The 19,358-nt window shown below is 48.1% G+C and overlaps 1 protein-coding gene across 1 annotated transcript in view; it reads right to left on the bottom strand.

Moving 5' to 3' along the window:
* SLC5A1 (solute carrier family 5 (sodium/glucose cotransporter), member 1) overlaps positions 1-19,358 on the bottom strand; it is a 36,511-nt gene that overhangs the window by 5,838 nt on the left and 11,315 nt on the right. The window contains exons 3-12 of the mRNA XM_015562842.1: positions 14,871-14,975; positions 14,236-14,295; positions 12,876-12,980; positions 6,807-6,912; positions 4,965-5,045; positions 3,556-3,776; positions 3,179-3,314; positions 2,379-2,486; positions 601-751; positions 29-44 (exon numbers count right to left, since the gene is read on the bottom strand). Of these exons, the coding sequence (XP_015418328.1) occupies positions 29-44; positions 601-751; positions 2,379-2,486; positions 3,179-3,314; positions 3,556-3,776; positions 4,965-5,045; positions 6,807-6,912; positions 12,876-12,980; positions 14,236-14,295; positions 14,871-14,975 (1,089 nt within the window). The remainder of the gene's footprint in view (positions 1-28; positions 45-600; positions 752-2,378; positions 2,487-3,178; positions 3,315-3,555; positions 3,777-4,964; positions 5,046-6,806; positions 6,913-12,875; positions 12,981-14,235; positions 14,296-14,870; positions 14,976-19,358) is intronic.

The following is a 19,358-nucleotide window of genomic DNA, read 5'->3' as shown; positions in this document are numbered from 1 at the left end:
AATATCCATCAACTGGTGAGTAGATCACCAAAATGCGGTACATCCTATATAATAAAAGGCTAACATGCAAATTGTCCAATATGCAAAGTGTTCCCTCAGGAGTTCGACTGCTTGCTATGACCGGCGCTGACCACCAAGGGGCAGCGCGTAACAAAGGAAGACCCCAGCGGGCAGCCGTTAGCAACCCTACCCATGCACGAATTTTGTGCAGTGGGCCTCTAGGATATATATAAAATGAGCAAGTATGTATACACACACACACACACACACACAATGTGACCACAGCAAGGAAACATAATTAGCAAATTCATTCTTGAGGCTTTTCCTCCCATAAGTCAAACCAATAGTGGGCAAATAGATGAGCAATAGTAAGCACTCATTTTGCTCATTGACAAATTGGGAGTTAGATTAGATGGTCCCTGATGTCACTTCTCACTCCAAAAGGGCATTTCAAAGCTGATGCCACTGGAAGGAAAATGTAACTGGCCACAGAGGCTACTCCCACGCTACCCAAGCATCCGCCGTCTTCCCTAGCTAGAGGGAACCCTATACAGTAATTATTCACGCTTCCTGGTGGGGGCAGGTGGGAGCTTCATTTACCTTCCTGCAAGCATGAGCTCTTTCTCCGTTGCTGTCTTCCGGATCTTGGTGTAGATGTCCATGGTGAAGAGGGTGCTGGCGCTGTTGAAGATGGAGGTCAGGGAGCTCATGAGAGATGCCAACATGACTGACAGCATCAGGCCTCGCAGCCCTGGAAGAGAAGGGGGTTCTGAGTGGTACCCACCGCACCTCAGCTCTTTCGCACTTGGAACATGGGAGGACTCAATGTTTGTTTGCTTTCTGAAATCATGCCGTGGTTGGCCTTTGATGTATCTCTCCAGAAAAACAAGACATTTTAAGGAATGGACTGTGGCTTTACATTATATTGCAATCCCACAGCAGTCAACAGGAGGTAGGAATAAAATATATATGAGGTTAACACTTTGCAGTTGGATGATGGTGGTGATGGGGTGTGTGTGTGTGTGTGTGTGTGTTTCCATCTGAGCGGACTTTTATAAGATCTCTAATTCAAAAGATCCATGACATAGCAGAAATATTTAAACTAGGATTTGCCCTAGCCGGTTAGGTTCAGTTGATAGAAGGTTGACCCGCAGACCAAAGGGTCCCAGGTTCGATTTCGATCAAGGGCACATGCCTTGGTTGCAGGTTCTTTCTTTGATCAAGGGCACATGCCTTGGTTGCAGGCTCCTTCTTAGCCCGGGCCCTGATCAGGAGGCAACCAATCGATGTGTTTCTCTCACATCGATGTTTCTGTCTTTCCCTCTCCCTTCCACTCTCCCTAAAAATCAATGGAGAAATATCCTCTGACAAGGATTAACAAAACAATTAAAAAGTAAAATAAAAGAGCCATGCGACTCTTACTAATTGCAACCTTAATTAATAAGCAGCCCAGCTAAGTGGAATAGTTAACTATTACTCCCATGTTTATAGAATTTGAATCCAAATGGTTTGCCCAAGGTCATGCATCCAGTCTTTTTTTTTTTTTTTTTTAAAGACCATCTCAAATTCCTCAATTCCAGGCTTGAGCAGAATTATACAAGCCAGACGCTGAGTTGCTGTGTGGCTTGGAAAAGTCACTTTCCTTCTGTGGACCCCAACTGCAGGATGAAGAAGTTTGATGAGATGATCTCTACATTTTCTTTCAATAATAAAATTGTGTAGAAGTTTCTTCTAAATTTTCCTGGCCAGTACCTTTGAATTTTGGATCTCCTGAGACCCCCGAACCTAATTAAATCTGCATCTCTTGAGCCAGAATTAGATTTTTCTTCCTTATGCAATATGAAAAGTAACCCCACAGATCTACCCCAAAACTCTAACCAAAGTGGACTCTATGTTCTCAGTCTTCTAGGAGAACACATTCTCTATAGTGAGAAGTTGTATCCCATCCATCAACTACCTCACACGTCCTCATTCTAGAGCTAAAACCACTCCTTGCCTTTCTATCCATGTTTTTCATTCATTCTCCAGGTAAAACTCCACTTAGTTCAAGCCGCCATGTCAACATCTGTGGGAGAACTTGGAAAGACCTTCCAGAGGAACATGGAAAAGCCATGGTTTTCCCTAATGCATTTTCAGATCATCTCCTTTCCGAGCCTGACTGACAACAGACCAGTGCCAGGTCTGAGAGCCAAACCTAGTCCTATGTCTGCTTGCCACAGGTAAGACCTACTCAAAAACTGAGGACACCTGGAATGAGGCTTCCCCAACTGACCTCCAGGCATGGAAATGGCCTTGCCCAGAAGGCCCACAGAATCCATGAGTAGCCTGAGCCCAATCAGCCTTCTAAGAAAGACCCCGCCAGTGGGGACGAATCTCACCATTGGGCATGAGCTCCACCACCATGGTCGGGTAGGCGATGTTGGTACAGCCAACCTTGGTGCCGCAATGTTTCTCACATTCCGAGGGAAGAACACAGGCAATTTTATCTGGAGAGAGATGAAGAGCCATGTCAGCGAGCACACATCAGGGAAATACGTTCAAGATTCACTTTCTTTCTTAAAAATATGTTTTCGCTGATTTCAGAGAACGGTAGAAAGAGGGAGAGAGAGAGAGAGATAAAAACATCAATGCTGAGAGAGAATCACTGATCAGCTGCCTTCTGCACACCCCACACTGGGGATCGAGCCTGCAACCTGGGCATGTGCCCTGACCAGGAATTGAACTGTGACCTCCTGGTTCAGAGAATTTGCAAAAACCAGGGAAGGCAATTCTGTGGCTTCTGTGACCTCAAGTTGCTCACTGTCTAGAGCAGTGGTTCTCAACCTTCCTAATGCCGCGACCCTTTAATACAGTTCCTCATATTGTGGTGACCCCCAACCATAAAATCATTTTCATTGCTACTTCCTAACTGTAATTTTGCTACGGTTACGAATCATCATGTAAATATCTGATATGCAGGATGTATTTTCATTGTTCGTGACCCACAGGTTGAGAACCACTGGGGGAGATCAATAATACTTGGCAATGCATGGCAAGAAAAGAAGGAGGAGGAAGAGGAGAAGAAAGAGGAGGGGGAGGAGGAGGAGGAACAGAAGGACCAGGGAACTACAGGGCTTTTGAAGTGGCTCAGAGCCAGGAATGGGGGAGAGTGGCCACTGAGTCCAGCAGAAGGCATCACCTGTGTACAGGATGCGGCTGATCATTCCTGGCATCACCATGAGGAACATGGGCAGCAGCTTCAGGTACCCACACATCACGCAGCCCGCCTTCACGTGAGACATGTTTTTGGCTGACAGGCAGCGCTGCACAATGACCTGGCAGGAAAGACGGGGTGAGGTGCCTGTCCTGACGCCTTCTGGCCACCCCAGCTCCCCTCCCCCACATCCTGGGTACTTGGCCTGGCACTCCCATGTTACCAAGGCTCAGTGACCCCCAGACCACGTGAGCCCTGCCCTACCTTTCCCAACCCCACAAGCCACAGACAGACAGACAGACAGGAGTTCCTGCAGCACCCCGGGGGAGACCTTGTCCCCCCTGCACATCCAGTGCGGATACCTGATCTGTGCACCAGTACCACAGGGCGAGGATGGACAGCCCAAAGATGAGCCCCGGCCATGGCAGGTCTCCCTTGAGGGGGTCTCGGAAGATGTGGAAGGAGTCGTTCCTGGGCGTGTAGCATTCCTTATTGATGGTGATGTTTCCATCAGAAACGTTGGTCGGAATGGCCTTCATGTACTTTTCCATGAAGGCCTCATACCCTCCCACTTCATTAAAGGCTGAAAAACATCAGTCATAAAAATTACCATCCCGAAACTCTTCATTCTTCACGGCAGTTTCCCCTGTGGACGCCCGAGACACCGAGAGGTCCTGCCCCGCAGCCAGAGCCCTCCGTGTGGGCTCGGGCAAGTCACTCTCTGGCCTCGGCTTTGTCATCCTTACCCCTGCCTAGCCTCCTCCAAAGCAATGACCCGTGAAAGGACTCCAACCCTAAGCATCGTTACAAAGGAAAGCCACTTGGCCTATTAGAAGAAAGACCTTGGTTTGGAACCAGGTTCAAAAACTCTGTTTTCCCCTCCCCCTCTACTGTCAGCAGTGGCCTCTGGGATCCCAGACACAGACTAGAGACACAGACTAGGCCCTGCCACCCCTGGTCCCAGCCAAGTGCAGGGATGAGGAAAGAATGGGCGAGGAGCCTGTAGCCCAGCCCCCTGGTGACTGTGTCCTTGAAGAAGGCATTCCAGTCCCTGTCCTGCCAACAGCCTCCTCTGCTCACCCCTCGCCCCCCGCCCCCCCCTCCCACAATCCCCCAGGGGCACCGCTGGGGAAACCCAATGGAAGCTCTTAGAGGCTTCACAGGACACCCCGAGAACCTGGGCCCCTTCAGAATACAATGCATTTTCTACCCTCCCATATCAACTGCCTCTAGAGTGAGGGTGTCTAGCCTTGCCTTTAGGGTTCCGCAGACAGATGACAGTTTACAACATTAGGGGGCAGAGGGGCCAATAGAGAGTGGCTGAGCTTTAAAAATGTTGTCAAATAAGGACATAAGCAAGCAAATAATCACTCACTATCATCGATTCATAAAAGAAAGGACATTTGACACCAAAATGTAGATAAGATATAACCTGAGATTTAAGACACATTTGAATATATTTAATATTTAGTCTTAACCTTTTTTTTTTTTTCTATCCAGTTTCTCTGTGGAGAGGAGACTACATCATCACAGACTCACAGTGGGGACCACTGGCCCCAAGTGTCTAGAGGGGGTAGCAGGGAATACAGGTGTTGTCCGGGTCAGGCCCACCCTGGGACCTCCAGGGCCGAGGAAGGTGCCGCCTGCACACCCACAGTGATGGCCGCTCTGGGCTGGACCACTCCCTGGGAAAGGCAGGCAGAGACCCTGGACTTGATTTTCTCTCCCTGGGCCTCTCCCTCAGCCTCCCCGCCTCCGCAGCCCCACTTACCAAACCCGGTCAGGATGAAAGACCCCACGAGCATGATGGCCGTCTGCAAGGTGTCCGTGTAAATCACAGCCGCCAGGCCCCCTACGCGGACAAGGAGACAATGTATCTGACCTCACGCAGGAGAGCGACCAGGCAGCCTACTCCTGACCCACCGCTGCCCCTCTCGCTCTGCACACCCCTCAGTCGCCCGCCTCCCCTCCCTTCCTCCTGTTGTCCTGTGACAACAGTCTGCCACCCAGCATGATCCAACATCTCCACTCATCACAGCAATGCTGGGAAGACCTTGAGGAAAGGAGAAATGTTTCTCCCTATTGGAGGAGGAGGAGCTCGATGTGATCCTTTTAAGGCAGGAGATGGCTCCTCTGTAGTAAGAAAAAGCATCTGGCCCAGCCGGTGTGGCTCAGCGGTTGAGCATCGACCTAGGAACCAGGAGGTCATGGTTCGATTTCCAGTCAGGGCACAGGCCCGGGTTGCGGGCTCGATCCCCAGTGCGGGGCATGCAGGAGGCAGCTGGTCAATGATTCTCTCTTATCATTGATGTTTCTATCTCTCTCTCTCTCCCTCTCCCTTTCCTCTCTGAAATCAATAAAAATATATTTTTAAAAAAGAAGAGAGAGAGAGAGAGAAAGGAAGGAAGGAAGGAAGGAAGGAAGGAAGGGAGGAAGGAAGGAAGAAAGAAAGAAAGAAAGAAAGAAAGAAAGAAAGGAAGGAAGAAAGGACGTCTGCCACAAATAAAGGAAGAAAGGAAGAAAGGAAGGAAGAAAGGAAGGAAGAAAGAAAGGACGTCTGCCACAAATAAAGGCAGGAAGAGCAAAGAGCTGACATCTGTACAAAATGCCTGAGGACATTACCAAATGGACACATTTAAAGGGCTACTTGTATGTTGACCCTATTCTCAGACCCTCTAAGTACTTCTTGTTCCCAAAGCTCATATGAAGCTCCAGTTGAGCAAGGAAGGAAGAAAGGAAGGAAGAAAGAAAGGACGTCTGCCACAAATAAAGGCAGGAAGAGCAAAGAGCTGACATCTGTACAAAATGCCTGAGGACATTACCAAATGGACACATTTAAAGGGCTACTTGTATGTTGACCCTATTCTCAGACCCTCTAAGTACTTCTTGTTCCCAAAGCTCATATGAAGCTCCAGTTGAGCAGCAAGTTCCATCACTGAGCCTGGCCCCTGGACTGGGCAGAGCAACACTTCCTCAGAGGTGCCCCCAGTTGTTACTCATGTCATCAGACTCCCCTGTCACCTCTTGAGTCTTTCTCTAAAATCTCTTTGCATGTGTCACTCCCTTCTTTCTTCCTCACAGTGCCTCCCAGTCCTGGTCACATCAATTCCAAGACCCCTGTTTGGTTTCTAAGGCCCCTGCCCTGTGACCTCATTTGAATTATCAGGCCCTATCATACCCCCCACACACACACACCTACCTCCCATTGACCACCCTCCTCCAACTAAATGCATCTGCTCTCACCCTGCCTCTGCCCTGCGTCATGCCCATTCCTGCCTCCATTCCTTGCTCTCACCTGTCCCTGCACCTGGCACTCCCTCCCTGACTTTCCCAACTTAGCCAAGTTCTCTCTTCACAACCTGCAAGGGCAAGCCCTGCCCCGCCTCCTGGAAGAAGCTGTGTTGACTATTCCATCCAACCTTGGAGTTTTCTGGGGGCAACCGGTATAACTTGTCAGGATCTATGATTACCAAATCATTGTACAAGCCAACCCCCCCATCCTCGATCTGTTTCCTGGGTGTATCTTTTTTCCTCGAGAGAAGACACTCCCTTCTCTCCTTCACAAGTGCCTCCCCCTGGACTGGGCTTGAGTCAAGTCATTTGAATAACTCACCTGTGATGGTGTAAATGCCAGTGATTGCCAATAAGAGAAAGATGGCCAGGTACAGATCCAGGCCCAAGGCCAAGTTGATGAAGATGGCCCCAGAGAAGATGTCTGCCTGGAAGGAGAGGAGAGGTGCGTTAGGGGGGAGAGAGACCAGCTGGCTGCAGGGCCAGGAGGTGAACTTGAAGGAGCCAGAAGAAGCTGTCTCCTGGGGAATGTCAGTGCCAGTGATTCCTAGGGTCTAGTATTGACCCACACTCATTTGCCCTTTGGCTGAAATTCCACAATCAAAGGTTTATCTTTTTAACCCCGGTTAAGAATATGAAAGACAAGTACTGCATAATTCCATGTCTATCTAAAATAGTCAAATTCATAAAATCAAAGACTGGGATGGTGGGTACCGGGTGCTGGGGGGAATGGGGAGTTACTCATCCGTCGGCATAGAGTCTCAGTTACGTAGATGAACAAGCTTTCGGCGTCTGCTGCACAACATTGCACTTAGAAGCCGACAACAGTGAATGGTGCACTCAAAACCTGTGACGGGGACAGCTCACATGCTGAGTGTTCCTCTCACAATGAAATAAAAACAAAAGGATACGAACACCCGAGAGTCCTGCTGTCTCCCTAAGCTTTCCACAAGCTTTATTTAAGGTCGTAATAGATATTCTAGGAGGAGAAAAGGATGCTATGGTCCAAGAGGCCCGTGAAATGCCAGATTAAACAACGTTAAGGCAGTTTCTTTACCACACAACTCCTCTGAGCCTTTAATACACAGTGTGTACTGTGAACCCCAGGAGGGAAGCATAGTAAAGGACCCTCCACAAAGATATTTAACTGTGGAACTCTGTTTGCCAAGGAACAATTATTTTTTGTGTGTGTTTTTTATTTATTTTGGAGAGGAAGGGAGAGAGAAACTTCAATGATGAGAAAGAATCATTGATCAACTACCTCCTGCACACCTCGCACTGGAGGATGGAGCCCACAATCCAGGCCTGTGCCCTGACCAGGAATCGAACCATGACCTCCTGATTCATAGGTCAACGCCCAACCACTGAGCCACGCAGGCCAGGCCAAGGAACCACTATCGATACCTTGGGGTTCCTCCCCACGAACCTGTGGACTGCTGCTCTAAGCAACTATCCACTGTTTACACCTTTGTGGGCAAAGGTTTTTCAGGTCTAGTCCCAAAAGCAAGTTGGCGTGTTGGAGAGTCCCGTGGGAGGGAAACCCCAGCCCCACCCTGGTGCGAAGAGACATTTGAGCAACATCATGACTGTACCTCTCCAGTCCAGATGGAGTCCATCTTGACCCTAACACAACCAGAACCTCGCCAAGAACCTCTTGCATGGCAGGCTTGGTGCGAGGTGGTTTTATCTAGATTCGCTCATATAACTGGAGGGAGAATTGTTCCCTTTGCACCCCTAAATTCACCAGTTCTTGATACAGTTCTTTTTCTCCTCCCTGCTTCATTTAGCCACATACAGAACCTTCTACCTGGCGGGACAGTGCAGTTGCTAATTTAAACCAACAGAGAGCGCTAGAGTCACCCAAACAGAATTTTCATGGCATCTCCAAAATACCACCAGGTGAATCTTTTCCTCTCTCTAGGTAGGAAAGAAACTAGACTGCCGCTAGATGCAATAGACGAGATCTTTTATTGCATGAGATCTAATGCATTTCAGGGCATGTAAACGGCCACCCGTTCAGAGCCCTGGGAAATGGGTGCTCTATTCTTATCTTCCCCTCTCTGCCTCCTTCCAGCTCCTCAGGACCCTCCAGTGACTCAGGTCCCCGCCAATCAAATCTCCTGTTCCCTGCCTCTGTGTCATCTCCAACTCCAAGCCTATGTGTGAATACATGACCTCCTCCCCCAAGAGGACCGTATGCCTTGGGTCCCCTACAAATTCTCTAGCCCCAGGGGATCTAATGTCATTGTATTTCCTGATGGAGGAGATGAGGCAGAAGCAGGACGTAGGGAGAATCATGGTGACTTACAAAGAGAACTCCCCATCACCATCACCACCAACAACAACCTCAGGGGTGCTGGTGAAAGGGCCTGGAATTTAACCCCAGCGCTGCCACTCTAGGCCTGAGTGACTGGATAAAACATTGTGCCTCTCCATGTCAGAGGTTGAGCATCGACCTATGAACCAGGAGGTCAGGATTTGATTCCCAGTCAGGGCACATGCCCAGGTTCAGGCTGGCTCCCCACTGTGGGGTTTGCAGGAGGCAGCCGATCCATGATTCTCTCTCATCGTTGATACTTCTCTCTATCTCTCTCCTATTTTCTTCCTCTCTGAAATCAATAAAAATATACTTTTAAAAATAAATAAATAAACCCTCAGTGGCCGGAAGTGGGGAAGTCCCGCCATTGAGGAAGATATTTCTTTCCCGGGTCCTAGACCTGGTCCACCCTGCCCTCTGCGGCAGCGGCTGAGAAAGCAGAGTCCCCAGCTGCCCCTTAGCCATGCTATGGGTGAAATGGGCACCGACTCTCCACACTGGGCCACTTGAAACTGTGATGAGTAATCCCAAGTCCCCTCCCGGCCCTCCCATAGCTCCGTATCTTCTCGTAGTTACTCCCACTGCAGGGCTCCGTTCACTGATTTCAGTGGAATGCTGTTAAGTGTGATTCATAGATTAGCTAATGAGCATAGTGAGCAAAAAATGTATATATTCCAAGATTACTGCTGCCATTTAAAACACCCTTGATTGGCTTATTTTCCAGAGTAGTTAATTTGTCATGCTTTATGACAACACATCATAGCCTCATTAATATTTGTGATAGCCTCATTAATATTTGCCTGGCTGTTATTAGTCACAAATAAATAACACACAACTCCCAAGATAAGCTATAAACAAAATCTATAAACACTTACGAAAAGTGCTGGGCTAACAGAAACCTCGGTTTTTATAATACGTACTCTACTTCCAGCGAACTGGGCACATAAAGAATCCTAAGGAAAACTCCCTCATAAATAGGAAAAAACCCTAAGATAAATTCTCCCTCCCATGAGTCACCCCTAACTTCAGGAGGAATGCCTTCTGCCCTTGGACCCCGAATGCCACCAGGAGCGCCTGGGGGACCACAGCCACGCCCAGGTTAGCCTGGGTGCTCTGACATTAGCCTTTAGATCTCCTGGGTGCCCATTGGGTATCGTGCTTCGTAGGGTATTTTTTCCTCCACATCCGGGTGATTTTACACTTTACCAAGAGCGTTTAGAGACACAAGCATTGTTTGGATCCCCAAAACAAGGTGATGGAACAGGTACACTGGTTCTGCTTTTCAGATGAGAGAAACAAAGTCAGTGACTTGCTCACGGGCTAAAATCTAGACTACCTGTCACCAAGTCTACTAACTTTCCAACAACTTTGAAAGGTGAGGGTCCTTCTTTCTGGGATATTTTCTGCAGAGGGCAAGGTCTTTTTTAATCCAAAAAAAGTTTTTAAGTAAAATAACTTATGTATATGGTTTAAAAATAAACAACCCAGAAAGTTCGGCATTGAAAAGTAAAAGTGGCCCTAGCTGGTTTGGCTCAGTGGATAGAGCGTCGGCCTGCGGACTCAAGGGTCCCAGGTTTGATTCCGGTCAAGGGCATGTACCTTGGTTGCGGGCACATCCCCAAGGGAGTGTGCAGGAGGCAGCAGATCGATGTTTCTCTCTCATCGATGTTTCTAACTCTCTATCCCTCTCCCTTCCTCTCTGTAAAAAATCAATAAAATATATTTTTTTAAAAAGAAAAGTAAAGTAAAAGTGGACCCACTTCCATGACTTGGCCCAGGGGTGACCATTATTGAGAGCATTTTGTCCCCCAGAGAATTTTTTTAACTTTATTTTCCATTTCCTGGAAGAGAAAACCGAGTCTCAGAGAAGTTTGTCCCAAATCACAGCTGGTGTGAGGCAAAGCCAGGATTGAATCTTGGGTGTCCCTGGTCCCAGAGTCTGTGTTCTCCACACCGTCCTGCTCTGTCTTGGATGGCATGGAGGCAGAGGATGACAGGATGGGATAGGTCATCTAGTCCCCTGTTCCCCCCGGACCTATTTCCTTTCTTCTTAAAAGGCAGACACTGTCTTAAACTTGGTATGTATTCTTCTGGTCTATGATTTTATATTTTTCTACATATATGTATATCCCTAGATCCATAAAGAATACATTGTGTTTTAAAATTCCTGCTCCCCCAACTTTTAAAACTGTAAAAAGAAAAGTAACGACGGTATTTAAGGAAATCTGTGGGGGGCACCCATAATTCAATAGATTGGCCCTCAGTAAAGAGCAGCGATCGTCCGTCCTGTGCACTTTTCAAGGGAATGCTGGGGATGGGAAGCAGTTGGAGCAGGTAGGACACTGGGCAAGGCCTCCACGAAGGAGCCCCGGAAATCACCCAGAGCGGGAACATCCTACACGAAGCCCCATTTAAAAGCAGAATTCCAGAAAAGCTGACTGCTAGGGAATGGGCTCCATCAGGACCTGAGCCGAGGGAGGCTGCCCCTCAGCTACCTGGGGGCTCCCATGTCCTGGGAGGTTTAATCGGTAACTGAGCAATAGGAGAGTTGGTCGGGAAGGCAGGGAGTGAGGCTGGCTACTCCGTGTCTTTATATGACTACCCCTCTACTCGCTGGGAGGGCAAAAAGTGCCCTTTCCATAGCAACTGTAGTCAACAGACTTTCACCCGCCTGAACTGTGGACTTGGAGAAGTCGTGCTTCTGAGAAGGGGAGTCCAAGTGCCGTGCTCTACGTGTTCATTAAACAGGTGACAGCTCACAGGCTGAGCTGAGGAACTGTTCCCTACCAACTGCCCCCAAGCTCAGGGTGACCTCCCCATCCTCCCCACTTACATTTCTTTTCCTCCTCTCACATTGCTGCCCCTCTCCCCTCAGGAAGGCTGGTTTCTCTGCCCACCCCTGCCTCCCACCAGTACTTCCCAGTGCAGTGTCCGCACATTGATCTCTAATGGAATAGGACTGTAACTGAAAACTGACCCCGAAAGAGGGAAGGAAAAAGTGGAGGCGGTGGAATCATCACTTGCACAGGGAAAGCACAGAGCTACCAGTCAGGGGCGTAGCAGTTTGAAGTAGGAAGCTGGGCAGGGAGGGCACAGTAATCTTAGGCATCAGTTCCAACTCCAAGACAAAGTCCTATGGGCCAGAGCAGGTTTTCAATGAGTTGTGTGAAAAACATATGTGCAACACCATTCCATGGGGAAATTATAGTCTTGTCAAAAAAACACAAAAATGGTGCTGGTAGAACTGGATATCCACATGCAAAAGAATGACGTTGGACCCCTACCTCACATCATACACAAAAATTAACTCAAAATGGATCAAAGACCTAAATGGAAGAGCTAAGACTATAAACCTCTAAGGAGCTCACATAGGAGTCAATCTTCATGATATTGGATCTGTCAATCGATTTTTTTGGTGTCACACAATCAGTGAATTCGGTGACGACTTAAGCATGAGCAACAAAAGTAAAAGTAGATAAAATGAACTCCGTCAAGATTTAAAACTTTTGTGCATCAAAGGACACTATCAAGAAAGTGAAAAGGCAACCTACAGAACAGGAGAAAATATTTGCAAATCATACATCTGAATGGGGTCTATATCCAGAATATATAAAAACTCTTTCAACTCAACAGCATTAAAAAAAACAACCTATGAAGAAAAGGGAATCCCTTGTGCAGTGTTGGCGGGAATGCAGATTGGTACAGCCACTGTGAAACACAGTATGGAAGTTCATCAAAAATTAAAAATAGAACTGCCTAATGACCCATGGATTCCACTTCTGGGTATCTATTCAAAGAAATCCAAGACTCTGAACTTCAGCAGTTTCCTGAGTCTTTTGCTTTGTTTTGTTTTGCCAATCAAAGAAGTTGATTTGCACACTTTTGAGGAAGGAAAAGTAAAGTGAAGAAGGAATATATGTCTTGCTCTAGTGGGTCAGCCCAGAGCACTGTCCAGTTCTTAAATACACCCCCATGGCCAGCCAACCCCTGAGGAGTCTCAGCTCTGGAAATCGGGGCCTGCAGCTCCAGGTTGGCAAGGAGACGGGCTCAATGATAGGGAGGCAGTGGACTCACCGAGATCTTGGTGAAAATGTAGAGCAACAGGGACAGGACGGAGAGGTATATCTGGATTCGTTTGCCTCCAAATCGCTTCCTCAGGTATTCTGGCATCGTCACCACCTACACGGGATGTCAGGGAGGTCACGGCCAGCCAGAGTGACCAGAAGCCCCAGAGCAAGCAGAACAGTGGCGGCCACAATGGTGTCAGAAGTGTGATCTAGGCTTAACCCTTGTTGGTCAGGGAAGTTTGTGATGTGGCCAGGCAGCTGTCCTCCAGCCCTTTGCTCATTTCAGTCCCACCTGCCTTACTGCAGATGTAACTGTATTATCCCAGGACATAGAAGGTGCCCGATAAACATATAACCAAGGAGGCAGATCTGTGCCCTGGAGGAGGTGGGGGTTGTTAGATAGATATTCCTATACAAAGCACCTACTGTGAACAAGACACCATTTAGAGACCTTTTCAATGCACCAAACAAGGTGGCCAGGCTGGGTGTGTGCTTGCCCTGCTCTGCACACAGGCCTTGCCAAGGGTTGTGGCTGCGGGCCTGCTCAGCTCTTCTCCAAGTTCCTTTCTGCAAATGCCAACCACACTCTGTCTTGGTCCCTCAACCCTGAGCCTGCTGTCTCCTGGGATCACACAGCTGTCACGGACAGCCTGCAGAAGTTGCACCATCTGCCCCGTGTTTCTTCCATATCGCTTTCAATGGACTTACACGTAGTAGGTGCTCATTATATCTCACTGAAGAGATGACACTAAAGCTGCCTTAGGTAAAATGGCAGCGCTTTCTTCGAGAGTCGGGGCATGCACTTGGTAGCTGAGTGCCAGTTGCACACTCAGCAAACAAACCTGCGGCCAGACGTGAATGAAGGGGAAGTGTGATCCTTTGCTCATGCTGCTTCCCTTCTGGGGCAGAGGCACACACCACAGTTCATGCGCAAAGGCAGGGCAGTGCCTTGTAAATACACACCCAGCCTGAGAGGACGGGATGCTGCTGAGGGCTCTGCCTAGAGTGAGGCTGCTGAGGAAGGCTTCCTACAGGGACGCGGCATGGCTCAGTGGGTCTAATTAGTGTCCCTATCGAGGCACAGGCTTTCTCTGCCGTTTATCCTGTATAGTCTCCTGTCTTCTAGGAGGACTGAGCTCGCGTGTGTGTGCGCACGTGAGCATGTGTTTATGTGTATGTGTGTGTTTATGTGTGTGTGTGTTTATGTGTGTTTATGTATGCAAATGTGTGTGCTTGTGTTATGTGTGTTTATGTGTGTGTGTTTGTGTATGTGTGCATGTGTATGTGTGTATGTGTGTATGTGTGTGTATGTAAATGTGTGTGTATGTGTGTGTGTGAATGTGTACACGCACACAGTAGATACTTACCCCAGCCTTGATGTAAATAGGGACAAATATCCAGCCCAGCACAACCACAAAAATCAGGGCCTAAAACCAAAAAAGAAATGGAGTCAGATCACGCCGCCTGGGGCCCCCCAGCCACTGCAGAGCAATCCCCCAGCGGTTTCTCTTTGGGCTCTGAGGACAACTCCCTGTGTGGCCATCGGGGCTGGTGGGGTCTTTGCTGCCTGGCTGGCCCAAGGGAACAGTAGTTGAGCAATAGTGAAGGGGACCCGTGGTGACTGCCCAGTGACATCGCAACTCCTTTTTCCTCTTCCCCGGTTTACAGGGAGAAAAATACCATTTAGAGACCTTTTAAAAAATAAATAATAATAATAATAACAACAACAACAATAATGGGGATCTGGTGATAAGCATTTCCAAACCTCCAATATGGCTGAAAGGGTAGAGGAGTGCTTGGCTTTTTAAGAAAGAACCACTGTAGCCTTCATATCAGTGGTTTTCTCATGCTACTCTGGTGGGAGGGGAGCAGGACGCACCGCAGGGTGGTGGGGAGAGGTTGCCTAATACCTGCAGCATCTACCTCTGAGCACAAGTTCAACCGGCTGACTGACTGCTAGAGCTCCTTCCGGCGCCAGGACACAGTCTCTGATGTTACTCACATTCCATTCAAAGCCCCCGGTGGCAATGCCTGCAGCTGCTCCCGTCCCGGCTAGCCCCACAAAGTGGCCACTTCCGATGTTACTGGCGAAGAGAGAAGCTCCAATCTGGAAATACAAAGATAAAGGAGGGTGAGGACGCCATGCCCCATTGGGACACTCAGGGGCGAGCCAGGCAAGAGGAGGACAGGAAAGAGCAGAGACGGGCCAGGAACTTGACTGCGCTGGAGGTGATGGTGGGGACTTGGGTGATAATAGTGAAGCTGTAAAGGAAAGGATTAGAGGAAGGGCTGGTAGGCTGTATCCCCAAATCAGATCGTCTGTGAGTCCTTTGTGAGCCCAATGCACAATAGTGAAGAAGACCTGGGAAGCCCACAGCCCATCAGGCCTCCCCTGGAAGTCAGCCACTCGGAGATCAGAGGGAAAGCAAAGACCCCTGAGCGGGAAGGTCGTCATGGTGGAGAAGCAGGACCAAGGTCAGAGTGGCTGGAGTGTGGTGAGCAAGGAGCAGGGTGGTGTGAGATGAGGCTGGAAAGCTAGGTGGGGATACATCCCATAGGTCTTAGCAAGCCAGGATAGCAAGTGTAGATTTTATTCCAAGTGTGATGGGTTTCAAGCAGGGCAGGGACATGACCTAATTTGCTTTTTACTTATTTCTTTAATATATTTTTATTGATTTCAGAGAGGAAGGGAGAGGGAGAGAGAGATAGAAACATCAATGATGAGAGAGAATAGTTGGTCGGCTGCCTCCTGCACGCCCCCTACTGGGGATCGAGCCCGCAACCCCAGCATGTGCCCTTTACCGGAATTGAACCTGGGACCCTTCAGTCCGCAGGCCAACCCTCTATCCATTGACCCAAACCAAGTAGGGCTAATTTTCTTTTGAAAGATTGCTCTCAAGCCTGTGGAAAGTGTAGTGTTGGGGACAAGGGAGAAAAGAGAAACCATGCGGGAGGCTATTGTTGCATCTGGGTGAGAGAGTGGCAGCAGGAGAGATGAAGACAATCGCAGAGATTAGGGTCTGCTTTAGTAACAAAGTTGAGGGGCCTTGTTGATGGGTCAACTGTGGGAAGTGATGGAAAGAGTCATTAAGGGTCACTCCTAGATTCAGGACTTGAGTAACTGGGCGGACACCATTCATTAAGAAGGGGAAACTGTGTACTTTGGCTAGTGCCACTGAAGACTTTTAATCCTTGGTCATCTGTACTTTACAGTGTGTTGTACAACGTAGGCACGCTTGCCTTTGCTAAAAGAATAGGACCAGCTAAAATTTGCACAAGAAATAAATTACTATTGCCTCTGCCTGTAAGTGGAATTCTCAGGGTGTGAAAGTTCTATTGGCCCAGACTGCATCTTGTCCTCCTTGTAACACAAACATTAAAATGTTTTGTTTGTTCAGAGAAAAAGAAGAAACAGGGAGAGGAGGAGGGGGAAGAGGAGGAGGGAAGGGAGAAAAAGGAGGAGGAGGAAGAAGAGAAGAAGGAGAAACTGGGAGGAAAACAGGCTATTTAGAGATCCACCTTTTTCTCCTCAAAGCTTCATGGGGATAACAGTCCACTTTAATCAAAGTTCCCTCAGACCTGCAGCCTGCCCGTCCTGACCCATTATCTCTTCATTTATCACTTGATGAATTATTAAGCCTAATGTACTATTAAGTGCATAATTACCAGTAATGATTAACTGCATAGATTAACCTTAAGTTCAAGAATCCTCTCCAACATCCCCCAAAGGGGTGCACTGGACTCTAAGCAGTTACAGGCTTCCTTGAGGTATCTCCTCACCACCTGATGGAATGGGGGCTGGGAAAGCTTTGGGGGTACCCGATGAATTGGGTACCCCCAAACTCATTTCATTTCCATCAGAGGTGCTGTTGTTCTCCCAGTTGCTCTCCTTGGCCTCTTCCTGGACTTCCTCCCTTTGCCCATGGCCTGCACTCAATCATTTACCAAAGCCTGACTCTGACCTCACAATGTCATGGGAATCTAGCACTTTTTATATCGCCTTTGCTGGCTGTCATTATCTCTCAACAGTGTCATGGCAACAGGTTCTAGATGATCACCAGTCACCCACACCCACACTCCCACACACGGCCAGTTACCTCCCCAAAGCACAACTCTGATCACGTCTCTTCCCTATTCGGAGACCCTCCCCAGACCCCCAAATGGACCTGCCAAGCAGGCTTCTTGGCAACTCCAAGTTTAAAGACACAGTCCCTAAAAATTCAGCAAGGTTTCAGTAGAAGTCCCCTCCCTGATATGGTAGCATGAGCTTGTAAATTAGAGTTTGAATGCTTTCTGGACCTCTTGCTATCTGGGTGATCCTAACAACTATGAGCTTCAATCTTCTCTCATGACAGGGTTTTACAGGAGCCAAATAAAGTCATGAATCAGTCATGACTGACACTCAGCTGGCCCTCCATCAGTTCCATCCTCCTCTCCAAGGGGACAATCACTTCACCTTCATTTACAAGAACTGCAATGAACACTATTTTGGTCTGAATTATGCTCCCCCAAGATGGATATGTTGAAGCCCTAATCCCCAATGTGACTCTATTTGGATATAGGGTCTTTAGGAGGGCAGTTAAGGTTAAAGTGGGTCATAAGGGTGGGTCTCTAATCTCATAGGACAGGTCGATGCGCACACAGAAAAGAGGCCAGGTGAGTCCCGAGAGAGAAGGCAGGCATCTACAAGCCAGAAGGAGACATGTCACCAGAAACCCACCCTAACAACACCTTGATCATGGATTAATAACCTCCAAATTGTGGGGAAAAAAATACATTTCTGTTGTTTGGGCCACCCAGTCTGTGATGTTTTGTTATGGCAGCTCATGCAAGCTAATACAGATAGACACCAATGCTTTATCATCTCTCTCCCACGCCAGGTCTGCACACTGCCCTCCCTCTGATGGGAGCTCATTAACAATGCTTTCATCACCCTGATTTCCCAAAACACTCTCCGAGCCCACTCCTCACCCACGTTTGTGCCCATCTGTGAATCGTGCCCGAACCAGGGAGTCACCCAGTGGTGTGTTCTTCTCTGTAATCTCCTCCCACATTCCTTCTGAACACAGGATTGCAGACTGGATCTAAAATTTGCCCAGCTTGACCTTGCTTCTGACTAACTTCTCTGCCAGCCTTTCTCATCCCCTGTGGGGCTCAGGCATTGCAAGCATTCAGGTGGTTTTGCCGTCGCTGTGCAAGATGAGCCGAGTCTCACCAAACCCAGCAGGGTTGTTTGATAGCGTGGTAACTGGCGGATAACATGATGTCACATCACAAAAGGCGAAAAGACTGTGTTTGCCATTGACTTTAGGGAATTCACAATCACATTTTACTGCCTCCATTTCCTATCAGGGCACAATTTTTTAAAACCTTCAACAAGAAAGGGCAACAATGCCAGAGCTGTGTCAGTCACTCACACAGTCTGAGACCTGGGAATAAGTCATGCAGGGAAGTTACCTGTTTCTTTGCAGGGGGAGAGGTTTATAGAAAAAGACATGAAAACGTCATTGGATGCTAACTAAAATTTTGCTCTGTGTGACAGGAAACAGAAAATAGACATCTTAGCCCAGGCATCTTACGTTAGGATTATCTTGGAAATGATTAAGGTCAACCTTTCATTTTCAAGTGAAAACAAAGCAATAGCCCAGAGGGAGAAAGTAATTCAAGTTTACACATTAATTTTATTTTTACTTCCATACCCTCAGGAAAGTAACAGCATGTGTACACTCAACCACGAGCCCAGGAGTCAAGAATTGCCGACCTCACGTTGGCTGACCTTGGCCTGAAATTCCCAGGAGGCCCCAGGGCCAGCACACCCAGTGGACAGCTTCAGTCCACAATGAAGCGCCACCCAACCACCTCTACAAGCGACACACTCAAGAGGCAGACTCAGCCAGCACCAGAGCCCCGCTGCCACTGGACCCTACAGGACACCTACTACATAAGGACACTCTCAACAAGGCCAGGAGACATAGCAGCTCCACCTAATACATAGAAACAAATACAGGGAGGCTGCCAGAATGAGGAGACCAAGAAACATGTCCCAAATGAAAGAACAGAACAAAACTCCAGGAAAAGAACTCAACACAATGGAGACAAGCCATCTACCAAATGGCAGAGTTCAAAACACTGGTTATAACGATACTCAATGAATTTAGGAGAAGAGTAGATGAACTTAGTGGGAAGTTCAACAAAAAGATAGGAAACAGAAAAACAGAGCTAGAAAGCCCTGGCCAGTGTGACTCAATTGGTTGGAGCATGGCCTGTACACCAGAAGGTCACAAGTTCAATTCCCAGTCAGGGCACATACCCAGGTAGTGGGTTCAATCCCTAGTCCGGGCATGTGCGGGAGGCAACCAATTGATAATCACTCTCACATCAATGATTCTCTCTCTCTCCATCCCTCTCTCTCTAAAATCAATAAAAACATGTCCTCTGGTAAAGATTAAAAAGACAGAACTAGAAAACATTAAAAGGATGAGGTCAGAAA

Source organism: Myotis davidii, unplaced genomic scaffold (assembly GCF_000327345.1).
Source record: "Myotis davidii unplaced genomic scaffold, ASM32734v1 scaffold478, whole genome shotgun sequence".
Taxonomy (NCBI): domain Eukaryota; kingdom Metazoa; phylum Chordata; class Mammalia; order Chiroptera; family Vespertilionidae; genus Myotis; species Myotis davidii.
Note: the sequence above shows the minus strand (reverse complement) of the source record. Positions and strands in the feature narration are given on the sequence as shown.